At 34.4% G+C, this 13,069-nt stretch overlaps 1 protein-coding gene across 19 annotated transcripts in view; it reads right to left on the bottom strand.

The window, feature by feature from the left end:
• RBM26 (RNA binding motif protein 26) overlaps positions 1-13,069 on the bottom strand; it is a 78,196-nt gene that overhangs the window by 39,545 nt on the left and 25,582 nt on the right. For 12 of the 19 annotated variants that reach the window (XM_036011237.1, XM_036011240.1, XM_036011239.1 and 9 more), the window contains exons 4-11: positions 9,590-9,678; positions 8,752-8,969; positions 6,825-7,085; positions 5,161-5,400; positions 4,582-4,752; positions 4,074-4,229; positions 3,151-3,262; positions 1,873-2,032 (exon numbers count right to left, since the gene is read on the bottom strand). In XM_036011237.1, coding sequence (XP_035867130.1) covers positions 1,873-2,032; positions 3,151-3,262; positions 4,074-4,229; positions 4,582-4,752; positions 5,161-5,400; positions 6,825-7,085; positions 8,752-8,969; positions 9,590-9,678 — 1,407 coding nt within the window. The remainder of the gene's footprint in view (positions 1-1,872; positions 2,033-3,150; positions 3,263-4,073; positions 4,230-4,581; positions 4,753-5,160; positions 5,401-6,824; positions 7,086-8,751; positions 8,970-9,589; positions 9,679-13,069) is intronic. The other 7 variants (XM_028526969.2, XM_028526970.2, XM_028526971.2 and 4 more) reach the window with 3 other exon arrangements.

Below are 13,069 nucleotides of genomic sequence, written 5' to 3'. Positions count from 1 at the left end.
TATTAAAACTGGTGTTTAAAAAACAAATATTGTATAAATAATAATCCAAGTGTATGCAGATATAGCAAAATGACCAGTCAAGAGATGAGAAAATATCAACCTTATTATTACTAATTAAGGAAATGCAAATTGAATAGTGAGATACCATGTTTTGCCCCCCAGCTATGAAAAATTTCTTAAATTTAATATTACCACTGTAGTTAATTATGTGAAAAAAAAATTCTGAGAAATTTTTGTCTAGATCTAAATGTGACAGATCAATTCAACTGCCATAAAAATATATTCAGGTTTTAGCCAGGCAGCTTAGTTGGTTAAAGCATTGCCCCGATACACCAAGGTTGCAGGTTCAATGCCTGGTCAGGACACATACAAGAATCAACAAATGAATGTGTAAATAAGTGGAACAACAAATATATGTTTCTCTCTCTAAATATCTAAAAATAAATAAAAATTTTAAAATAATCACAGGTATTCGATGTTAAATAACTAATCGGGTAATGTACATAAGACAGGTACATATTTTTAAAACACATGTATTTTTTACATTTCCATATTGATTGATTGATAAGTAAATATATACATACAGAAATTAGAAACAAAAAATCGAGCCTAAGCCAGTGTGGCTCAGTTGCTTGAAGCATTGTCCCATAAACCAAAAGGTCACAGGTTCAATCCCCAGGTCACAGGGTGCATACACACCAGAGACAACCTATTGATGTTTCTCACATTGATATTTCTCTCCCTTCCCCTCTCTCTAAAAATCAGTAATTATGTCCTCAGGTAAGGATTTAAAAAAATCTAGAGGATACAGGATAAACTGTTAACGATGATGTAATTACATTTTAGAGATATATGGGGAGAGAAATGTAAAGAAGACAGAATTGACCTACAAACTTTTTAAAAATTGTTTTTATTTATTTGTTTATTTATTTAATATTTTAGAGAGAGGGGAAGGGAGAAAGAGAGGGAGACAGGTATCAGTGTGTGGCTGTCTCTCGAGCACGCTCCACTGGGGTCTTGGCCCACAACCTAGGCCTTTGCCCTGACTGGGAATCGAATTGGCGATCCTTCGGTTTGCATGTCGGTATATCTCTGTTGCCCTACCACAAGGAAGCATGCATTTTTTCATAAGTTACTTTTATATTATTTTTAAATGGCAAGAAATAAAAGTTTCTAAACTATCTACTTAAGTTGTACTCTCTAAACTTTATTATTTTTATCAGATAAAGAAAATACTTTTAACTGAAAAGAACATCATAAAAACTAAGAAAGAAAACATTCCAACATTATTTCAATACTTTTCAGGTATCACATAATGTAAACTCAACACTAAATAACCTCACAAGTTACAGACATTCAAGCCAAGCTCCAATTTTAGGTTAAGTAAATACAAACTACACTGATATTTATCTTGGAAAAGGATAAAAAATGGTACAGGAAAAAGTAAATATTTAAACTAATTATGAATTACACAGTATTTGGGTCCCACCTGTTAATGCATCTTGTCAGAGAGGCAGCAAAAAGAATTTGATTAAAGCATTCTGTTGTAATGATTTTGAGAAACTTACAAAATGAAAACTATAGTAAGATTAGAGTTTACTAGTGTGATTATTTAACTTTGCTCTAATTTTATGCTAACCTCTCCTGAGTAAAAAGTACATATAATATGATCAATCAAAACCACTGCCTCTTCAAAGTACCAAGTTATTCAAAAATCATACATCTAAAAATATAAAGTTTTATTTCATATCCAATTTAACAAATTTAGATTACCAAATTTTTCAAAATATTTTGTTATAAGAGTATTTTTCTTATTAAGTTTTCTCCCTAAATAATTGAGCAAAGAAAACAGAATCACTTCTCAGTTCTTACCTGTAAGTTAACCAGAGTTCCAAATCGACTAAAATGCTCATTAAGTTTGCTGATATTATTTAACTCTGGAGGAACTTTTCTAAGTTCAAGTTTGGTATTTTCATTTCCAAACTGAACCTTTTTCTGGAATCCTGGGCTGTTTGTTCTATTAAAATTTGGTCTGTAAGAAAAATAAAGTTAATTAATACATTCATTTATAAATCCTGTTCCCTATCAAGTATAAAGAAATAAATTTTTACAATTTAAGTTTCTTTCTTTTAAAATTGAAATTATTAGTTGATAATAAAAACTGAAATTTTCTTCCAAAAAAATGAAGTCTTCAAATTAGTAGTGTTTGCATCTTCACAGAAGCCAACTGAGAAGGATTCTTCCATATCATTTGTACTTGGTACTTTCAATCCACTCCTACTTAATTAAAATCATTAACAGGAAAGGTCCTAACACCATACTTCAGTCAATTTGTATATATAACCTTTGTTTCATTTCTGCAAAAGCTAGCTTACTGAAATTTATCCTATTTTAAAACATTGATTAAAAGTGACTGTGTCAACCACTTCCCAACTTCAAAAGAAAGTCCTAAATGTAGACCATACATTTGACACTTGGAAAAAAAACGGATAAAACTAAAGCCCAGAGAAGTCTACAATGCTTGCCTTAGGTCATAGATTTAAAGGCAGAGGCACAACCAGAAATTATTCACTTTTAAATTATGTTAAAGCTCTAAAAATGTGTGATCTTAGCTTCTCCTCAAACATGAACATTTATAAATGAATCATCATCAACACCCCAGCATTCTGATTCTTTACCCCTTTCTCTGAAACCCTTCCTGGACAACTTCAGGGCCTATGCAGCCTACCTCACTACCTCCCCCGCAAAATATGCCTTACTAGCTCTAAAAAGGAAATGCCCCATGCTAATGCCTCTTTCCAGCCCAGAACCACCCTTTCTTCCCCAATATTAAGTTCATGACTATCCTTTATATATAGGTAGTATTCAATGACATCTCTAAAATAAGGAATATTTTTTGAAGGTGGAAGAAGATAGAAAGAGGAAAATTATGTCCTCACCCACCACACCATTTCTGTATGAAAATGCCTTCCAAGTACAAGTCATTAACAGATTTTTAGAAAACAACTTACATTTCAGGGGGAAATTGCCTATAGAGTAAAATTATATACATTTTATTTTGAAAAAGAACACTATACTGTCATAATAATTCTCCAACTACTCTACAAATTACTGCATAATAAAAGGCCTCAGTTTCCCCTTCCAGCTTACTTATCAAACCAAGTCTTCTTTGTAGTTACTCCAGGCTCCCCAGAACCAATGGTTCTTTTCCTTGACTCTGAATCCACTACTATCCTCATAGTGCTTTTATTAGGAGGCTTTTCTGTTTGAAAAGAAAATAAAAGAAAACACAGATTAATATTTTCTGTTTATCACAGCTACTTCCTTAAATTCATATTTTGAAAACAAGGTTCTGGCTTTTTCCCATATTCTATATTTTAGAAAAAAATAGAAATAAATGCACATTCAAATATAGTAATAATAAAGGGATTTTTAACTTACTTCCAATTCACTTCAATCCAACTAAAAAAGAATTAGTAATTCTCACATTTGAAATTAAAATGTGATTTTGCGGGCCACTTCTATTGGGGCTGTATGGTAAAATCCATGTCACTGTTCCCTTTGCCATCAATCTCATCACAAATATGACCTTATGACCTTTAAAAATTGATCATTTAGGACCCGACAAGTGTGGCTCAGTTGGTGCAAAACAAAAGGATGCCACTTCGATTTCTGGTCAGGGCACACGCCTGGGTTGCAGTAGGGGCGTGTACAAGAGGCAACCAACTGATGTTTCTCTCCCTCTCTTTCTCCCTTCCCTCCCCACTCTCTAAAACTAAGTAATTATAATCTTTAAAAAAAAAATTACATCACTGTCAAGAGTTTGAATGAACCTAGTAAGACTGCAAATGACAGAAAATACTCAATAAAATCTACCTCAGAAATTATGTTCCTTTGTAAAATTCCCTTTCCCTAAGAAATACATTACCTTTTCTCTCATGGGAGACCAAAGGACTCAAGAAACAAACACAAACATCTTTTACTCAACCCCTAAAAATGCAGGACCTTTTGGTCTTTATAAATGTTTTGTCACTCTTGATATGAAAACTACTTTAAAAGAGGAATCACAGTACCTCTGGGCGGCAAATCCATATCTCCTGATGTCAGTCCTATCAAGTTGGGCCTTTGTGCGTGCACTCTGTGTCGGTACATGGGTCTGGAAGTGTTTGTTATGCTTGGGGCCTCAGGGTTATAGCCGTCTGTGTCATATGTATCTGGTAATACAAAAACTGTAATTAAAAAACAATTATAAAACTTCATAATTTTTCTATATATTGATAATAGAATAAGTAAACTATATATTACTTATATAATGCTAACATATTTCATGTTTTAAAAAGAAAATGTAAATTTTATAAAAATAAAAATGTTGTTTAAAAATATAACTTAGTTTTCTTAAAAAAGTCCTGAGGATTTACATTTAATGTAGATTCACCATGTTTATATTTTTATTCTGTCATTTTAGTGAGAAAAACAGGTCTACTACAGCAATTCACTCTCTAAACATTTAAAAATTCCTCAAATAAACTATGATCTAAAACTCTATGACAGCACGAACACAAGAGAGAGCCAAAACTGCACCTGCAGTAAAAAGAGAGGGTGGAGCAGGAGGAGGCTGGTGATGAATGCCGGTTGTTACTACAGCAGGAACAGAACTGGTTGCAGAGTTTGGGGGAGCATCCATGCCAGATGGCTGCAAAGGAGGAAGTGGAGGTGGTGGTCCTGTCAAAACCAAAGAATAAGAAATATCATCTGAAAGCAAACAAATAAAATAAGTTATTTATATATCCAAACATGACATTCTCATTCATCAAATTATAATATCTACAAACACCAAGTTCTTACAACTTATTAGTTTTCTAGGGTAAATACCCTTTTAATGTTTTCTAAAATAGGTTTCTCTTGAGCTATAAGGGACTACAGGCAGCTGGTATTTATCAGGGTTGGGCATAATTCTGAGTCACTCTGAACCATAGTAGTCCATAGGTTTGGCATAACCAAGCAAAATTGGGGTATATTCCAAATGGGAATATCTTGTTCTTGATTTCCAACATCTATAAAGTTACTTTAGATACTTTTAATAAAAGCAGGCATCAAATTATTAACTTTTAAAAAAGGCTATGAATGGACATGTAAGTACAGGCAAACACATTTACTTACCTGTGACCGGTGGTAAACTGGGTGGTAATGGGCCTGGTGGTGGCACTGGGGGTCTCAAATTCACAGGTGGGGGAGTAAGAATTGGTGGAGGCGGGGGTAGTCCAGGAGGAGGTGGTCCTTCAACAACAGGAGGCTGTGCTGGGAACGGCAGCATGCCAGGAAGGTTCACATCTTCTACAACTACTGGGTCACTTCCATGATCAAAAGGGCACATGTCTCCTCTCATACAGAAACCCTTTTCTGTGAGAAAATATAGAAATATGAAAAGTGCTGGACATATAAATTTTTCTCTAAGTTAACAAAAGTAAGATATTTTAAAAATAAGAATATTTTAAAATGCTGGACAAGTGTAATTAATCATGTCACAAGAACTAATGGCTAATTCCAGTAATTTACAAATACTTATCAAATGATAACATAGCTAACACATACACTAAAAACTATATCAACAAATTCAAGTGAGTATACCTAGCTAGCAAGATGGCATAATGCTTATATATACAAGACTTGTCCAGAAAAAGTCCAGCCACTGTTAATATGAGACAGTTTGCATGGCATGATATAACTGAGCAGTCAAGGAGAGTGTACTTAAAATGCACGTGTGAACAACTTCACTGTACTAGCCAGCAGGGGCAATAAACGCCACTGAGTGAGCGAGCATGTGTACAGTGTAGCCATCACATTGAAAATGCTGAGCGAGTAGAGCAATGAATCTGTGTCAAATTTTGAATTAAGCTTGAACATTCCTCCACAGAAATTATTTGGATGATTCAGAAGGCTGCAGCTATGGAGCAACTGCAGCCTCATCACAACTATGGGCCTGTTCATGCATCACATCTCTGCATGCAGTTTTGGTGAAATATCAAATCATCCAGGTGACTCAGCTCTCCTACAGACCAGATTTGGCGCCCTGCAACTTCTGGCTTTTCCCTAAACTAAAATCACCATTGAAAGGGAAGAAATTTCAGACTGTCACTGAAGTTCAGGAAAATACAATGGGACAGCTGATGGTGACTGGGAGAACTGTGTGAGGTCCCAAGGTGCCTACTTTGAAAGGGCATCAGCGTTCTATGTACGATGTTTCTTGTATATTGTACGTTCTTCAATAAAAGTCTGTTTTTCATGTTACATGGCTGGATACTTTCTGGACAGGCCTTGTATAGTTTTTCATTACAAACATTTCCCATATTTAAATCTCACTTAAAACTTTAAGAATACTGCAACTATAGCTTTCATAAAATTTATAAAATTTTTACAGTAAAACCTTAAGTCTTCATTTATAAAATTCTTAAGTAGGCAAGACCACATTTCTAGGTTCTACTTACATACCAGTAACCATTTATTTTTAAAGTGAGTTTTGTCTAAAATGTTTCAGTAGCAGATTCCTTCATAAGTAACTCTACAGACATTACTTTTGTTTGGTAAATTCCAAAAATATATTAAGACTTACATGCAAATAAATAATATCTTTAAACTGATATTCAGTGATGAGTGGTGACTAACAAAGTTTTCAATTATACTGAAGAATTCATGGGTGCTTACGATTAGTTTCCCACCATTTCCAATAGGTTAAGTCTTTGAATAACTACGGGCACCTTAACTTACAGAATTTAGTCAGCTGGAAATATTCATTCACTACTTCATGAAACAGGTCAAAGACTTACCATCATAGTCTCTACACCGTTTCTTTGGCATCGGTGGTCTGACATACGAGTTGTGGTCCACCTGGTCTTCGTGAAATTCAGACCAACTTTCGGTAGTGTTATTACCATGGTGGGTAGGAGCAATTACCGTTATAGTGCTGCTCAAAGTAGGTACAGGGTAATGACCAGATGAAATGTTAGGTACCGAAGAAACAGGAGTGTAATTGTTTTCCAGTGGATCTGTTCTGTCCAGGTCATATTTAGGTTTTACCAGATCCCTTTCTGCAACAAAATATAAAAGACCTATAATACTATATTTAAAAAACACATGCTCCAGATCTAAGAAGTAACATGTTTTGATAAATGTCCAAATTTATACAACCTTCCTTTCCTTTTAAAAGCTAACAATGAATACACCATGTTCCAAGATAAGCTATCTCTGCTCAATATGACCTAAACTACAAAACCATACATAAAGTTGCTGTATTATTTAATGAGTTTTTTTCCTTTAAGTTCTCTTTACAGAAAAAATGATTTTAAAATTTTCTTCACTGCAATCTTATATGCATAACTTCAGCCCACAAAAAATATGTAATAAAACTAATTTTTTACACTATGAACATTTAACTGTCATCCATCTAAAGATACCAGTATGCTTTTTTACAATGAACACTATTTAACGTGACTCAATAAGCAGAGGAACAAAATATGAACTCCTGTTCATATTAAACATGAACAAAGAAATGAACTGGGCTGCATATGGTCCTGAAGAAAGGGATTAAGGAGATTCGTTAAGTGAAGCAATGTGCAGAGAGGCCTAGTACATGTAGATCATTGGGGGTGGGGCAGGGCGGCGGAATCTAAAAGAAGAATAATAGCAAGTACAGGGCTTATACAATTATACAAAGGCTATAAAATTATCTCCTAAACTAAAGATGGCTATACAATAAAGGTTACAAGGGTGGCTAAAATCTAAGCTTGAGTAAAGGTGTTTTACTCAGAAGTACTTGTTGTTTTATGGCTTTAGTATCTTCCACTCAATAATAAATACTGCAAGGAAAGTTATACATGTTGGAAATGACATGGTCTTGCAAATACACACATCTGAAATGAAAACTTTTAACTGTTTTCATATATTTGAAGTATAACTGATATGTAATTAACTGAAAATATTTAAAGTATACAATTTAATGAATTCTGATATATGTATACACCTGTGAAAAAAAACACCACAAACAAAATAATGTACATACAATATACATACACTCATGCCCAAATGTATCATTGTGCCTCTACATAATCCAGCCCAGGCAGTCACTGATTTGTGTTCTGTCATCTTAGTTTCCATTTTCTAAAATTCTGTACATACGTATTCCTTTCTGTTTACTTCTTTCACTCAGCATAATTATTCTGAGATTCATCCATTTTGTTGTATCAATAATTCTCCCCTTTTTATTCATGGTATATATATACTATAGTTTGTTTATCCATTCACTTATTGATGGACATTTAGGTTGTTTCTAATTTTTGCCTATTACCAATGAAGCTGCCATGGTCATTTGTGTACAAGTCTTTGTGTGGAAACACACTTTCACTTTTCTTAGGTAAATACCTAGGAGTGGAATGGCTGGATCATTTGGTAGGTGTAAGTTTTACATTTATTTTTAATATACTATCAGTGTTTTCCAAAGAGTTCCAGTTTATCTCTATCCTCAATAATACTGGATAAAGTCAGTTTTTTTATTGGTCATGCTGATGGATACACAGTGGTAATTCATTGTACTTTTAATTTGCATGAAAAAGAAATTCTGAAAAAGCATTCATTTAGACCAAATCAAAATAGAAAAAAATGACAATGACAAAATTAAAACAACTTTTAACACCCTAAAATAAGAAGTATTTTCCCAATAAAAGAATTCCAACCCAAATATACACATATATGATGTACCCCTGCTTCGTGTTCTGCTTCTGCTTCTAGTCCTGCTTCTATCCCTGTCTCTGTCACGAAGCCGCTCTTTACTCCAACTTCGACTCCGACTCCTGCTGTAACTGCGACTTCGCCCTCGTCTTCTATTGTACCGGTCTCTGTATGAATCTCTTCGAGGAGGGTTTCGATCATAATCTCTTTTGCGAGAACGATCGTCTTTTTTCCTCTCATCACGACTTCTAAAAAAAGATACGATCACTTCTGTGTAAATAATTTTTAAGATGACACAGGAAAAACTCTAATTAAATGCAGAAGTAATTTAATTCTTGTAACATCACGATTCTTTATCACGTCATCAGAATACAAACATGGAAAACTCAGACAACTGAAAAATAAATGTGATCTGCTTAAATACTCTAAAACTCCTTTAAAAGAAAAACTCACAGTCTTACGAACAAAGGCATATATACATGTAGTACAGTCTTATAAACGCATACTTGTACATATGTCTGCTCTCATAAGCATGTATCACATGTACTGTATCCTAAACGCCTTTGAAGCCCTAATGAAAAATAATGTATTTATATTAAAGGGAAACTTCAGAAAAAAAAAGTCTCATTGAGATTTCATGCAATAAAAATAACAACAATAACTAATAAATGCCAAGCTGTCCTAATCACTTCCAGGACCTTCAAATGTTAACTAGATATTCTTGGTAGAAAAAGACTGAGTTACACTTTCTCAGACTAATAAAAGAATAGACATTACTTGACCCTGCATAAAAGATAATCAAGTCTAAACATATGTATAAAATATAACCAATGTCTAATCACCAAACATGGTTCAATGAATTAGTCACCTATTTTCTCTGTATCGGGAGCTTGACTGAGGAGGACTATGATTTAGCCTTCTGGAAAACTTCTTCTCTCGCTCTTCCTCCTTTATGATCTGATATACAAAAAAATGAGTAGAACTTTAGCAACAGTTATTCCTTACCATTTTACTATTTCAATGACTTAACGGATATGAAAATACAATAGCAAAATAAATGCGTCCAAACAAATAATTCTCTTCTAAGTACTATCATTTAGTTTAACTACTAAAGACACGCATGCTGAAAGTTAAAGTGAATCTAAAGGAACTCATAAATGCTTATCTTAGGTAACATTTAGTAGTAAAAAACATTTTAAGCAAGAGTCCCCATTTTAACATTATTAGTGAAAACCCAACTTTATTCCTTCTTGCAAAAGTCCAACATACATATGTTTTGCTTTCATGGATTTGGTTTGGCACTGAACAAATTAAGGACTATAGGAAAATGCATTAGTACTAACCAAGTCATAAAAAAGGAGAATATTTGAATAAACAATATATAAGATAAAACAGTTCTTCAGTTTCTCAAGTTAGTGTGGCAGCTATTATATTTCTCTTTCCTCCATAAAGCCTCCATTCATATTATATAATTTATAGAAAGCAGCCCTGGAAAACATTCTCTTGTTCAGTGCTACTTTGTCAAGGCCAGAATTTTCCATGCTGTACTGCCCAGAACACTCTTTCCATATGACATTAATAGGTGTTACTAGAAAAGAAAAGGACTTGGAGGATAAAGTCAGAAAATATTGAAGATGTGGCTTCTGGAAATGTCATAGGGCTCAAGATTTGCATTTTTAATAAGAACCCTAAGATATTCTGATGTAGGTAATCTACATAGATAATATAAAGATGTTCCAGTTTATGCCAGCTGTTTCAGCACCCCTTTAGGTAAGAGCCTCTTGCTATCAAAAGTGTCCTACATTGGATGATAAATTAAATGGAAATCCTATCAACAGATCAAACTCTGACACTGCAGAAAAGCCTTATTTTAAGAGTTTGCCTTTTTTTCTTATAAATACTTTTGTTTTTTTGTCACCCACATCAACCCTCCCCCACCCAAAAATACTGGCCACAAATAAAACCCTCCGTAGGCACTTCTATATTGACAGATTATCATATTCCACAGTGCGTGCTGAACTGGAAACTTTCACTATACCCACAGCATTTTTAATCCAGATTGCCAGCTGACATTTTGACAGTTCTGAAAGACCAGTGATAAATATTCGTAACAATTGGTTAAAAAAAACTATCCTGACATATTATTATATAAGTAGATGTAAAACTACGGCTTTGCCACTAACTGGTTTTGGCAGAAAACTTCTTACTGTTTCTCAAACCAAGAGACCATGATTTACTAAAGATTTTTAAAGAAATCGCCCTGGCCAGGTAGCTCAGTTGGTTAGAGAGTTGCCTTGATGTGCCAAGGTTGTGGGTTCAATCCCCAGTCAGGGTACATACAAGAATCAACCAATAAATGCATAAATAAGTGGAACAACAAATCAATGTTTCTCTCTCTCCCACTTCCTCTCACACTCTAAAAAGAAAAAAATCAAAGAATTAAAATATACTTTGTAATAGCAAAATCAGGAACCAACCCAAACTTCCATCAGTGGGCAAAACTTAAATAAATTATTGTATATATCCATATGGCGTAAGTAGTTGCCAGCACAATAGCCACTATACTATCCCTTTTTTCCTTACTAACAGAATCCCTACACTCTTTGATACAAAATAAGCAGTTATAATTAGTTCCCATGCAGAGAGAAATAATGGGGGTATTTTATGTGTGTGTCTAACTACATACATATTCATGTGTATAAATATGTTTAGGTATACTGGAATAAAATTATATTTCAGAATTATTATGTAATATTATCTATATATGATATATATACCAATACATATATCATTGCATAATAAACATATATTAATTATAATCTGGGGAGAAAAAAGATGAGGGGTAAAAAACCCAAAGATCACAACTATATCTTTCACCACGCAACAACCTCTCAATACTAATACAATCGCCATTTACTGAGAAACCTATTTGTCACATACTCTACCAGGTGCTTTGTAGACATTATTTAACTATTCCTCACAACGAGCCTATAATATTTCCATTTCAAAGCTGAGTAAACTAAGGCTTGAAAACGTAATGTTTTCAAGGTCCAAAGCAGTGACTGGTAAAGCCAAACTTTTAACCAAGATTTGTTTGACTAAAGCTAGGCTAACTGCAGAAATATAACAGTTTAATTGCAAATAATTTTTGCTAGAATTACAACCCTTAAATATAAAATTGAAGAGGTCTGAATTATTATATGATTATTAAACAAGAAGGACAATTTTATATAAAAAGAAAAATTTCAAAACCTCTCAAGTATGAGGTCATCTCAATTGTGGTAAAGGTCATTATATTTTGACTACCTTAAAAATAGTTCCCTACAGAGCTGGCTGGTGTGGCTCAGTGGATTGAGAGCCCGCCTATGAACCAAAGGGTCACTGGTTCAATTCCCAGTCAGGGCACATGCCTGGGTTGTGAGCCAGGTCCCCAGTTGGGAGTATGCGCGAGTCAACTACACATGGATGTTTCTCTCCCTTTCTTTCTCCCTCCCTTCCCTGTTCTCTAAAAATAAATAAATATAATCTTAAAAAAATTGTTCCCTACAAAATGCTTATGGAACAGAACCAAACAGATCTACTCTCAATCTAATTATTTTCACAGAACACAGATCATAAGAGTCCACAGCTATACGGAACTGTGCAGAAAGGCCTGCTTGAAAGGTAGATCCTTGGCTGGCACCTGCAAACTTTTATTCCTGCAGGATTCCCATCATTCCCCGATAATAATAGCTCACTTATCTCTATAGTGTTTGTGCACATGGTAGGGCTTATGGTGAACACCTGCTTTCCTCATGGGAATCTAGAACATATTAGGCAGAAAGCGCTTATGTGGCCAGACCTAAATAAAAACACTGGGCACTGAACTTGAACAAGCTTCCCTGGTTCATACATATTGGTATTATTCCTTAAGCACATCCTGTGCAACTCCACTGGGAGACACCAGAATCTTGTGCCTGTTTCCCTCCAGACTTTGCACCACACGCTTTTTTCCCTTTGCTGATTTTACTTTGTATCTTTTCAATGTAGGAAATCATAACTGTGGCCCTGGCCAGGTAGATGGGTTGGTTAGAGCATCATCCAGATACATCAAGGTTGTGAGTCTGATTCCTGGTCAGGGCACATACAAGAATCAACCAATGAACATATAAATGGGTGGAAGAACAGACTGATGTTTCTCTCTCCCCACACACCCCCTGCCTCCTCTTCCTCTTCTCTCCAAAAGGCAATAAATTAAAAATTAAAAAATAATAATAGTAATGAATTTTTAAAAAAGAAATCATAACCATGAGAATGACCACATACTAAGTCCTGTGAGTGCTCCTACTGAAATCATTGAACCTGGGGG

The sequence above is a fragment of the Phyllostomus discolor genome, chromosome 11 (assembly GCF_004126475.2).
Source record: "Phyllostomus discolor isolate MPI-MPIP mPhyDis1 chromosome 11, mPhyDis1.pri.v3, whole genome shotgun sequence".
NCBI lineage: Eukaryota > Metazoa > Chordata > Mammalia > Chiroptera > Phyllostomidae > Phyllostomus > Phyllostomus discolor.
The sequence above is the reverse complement of the archived record's forward strand: the minus strand, read 5'-3'. Positions and strand labels throughout refer to the sequence as shown.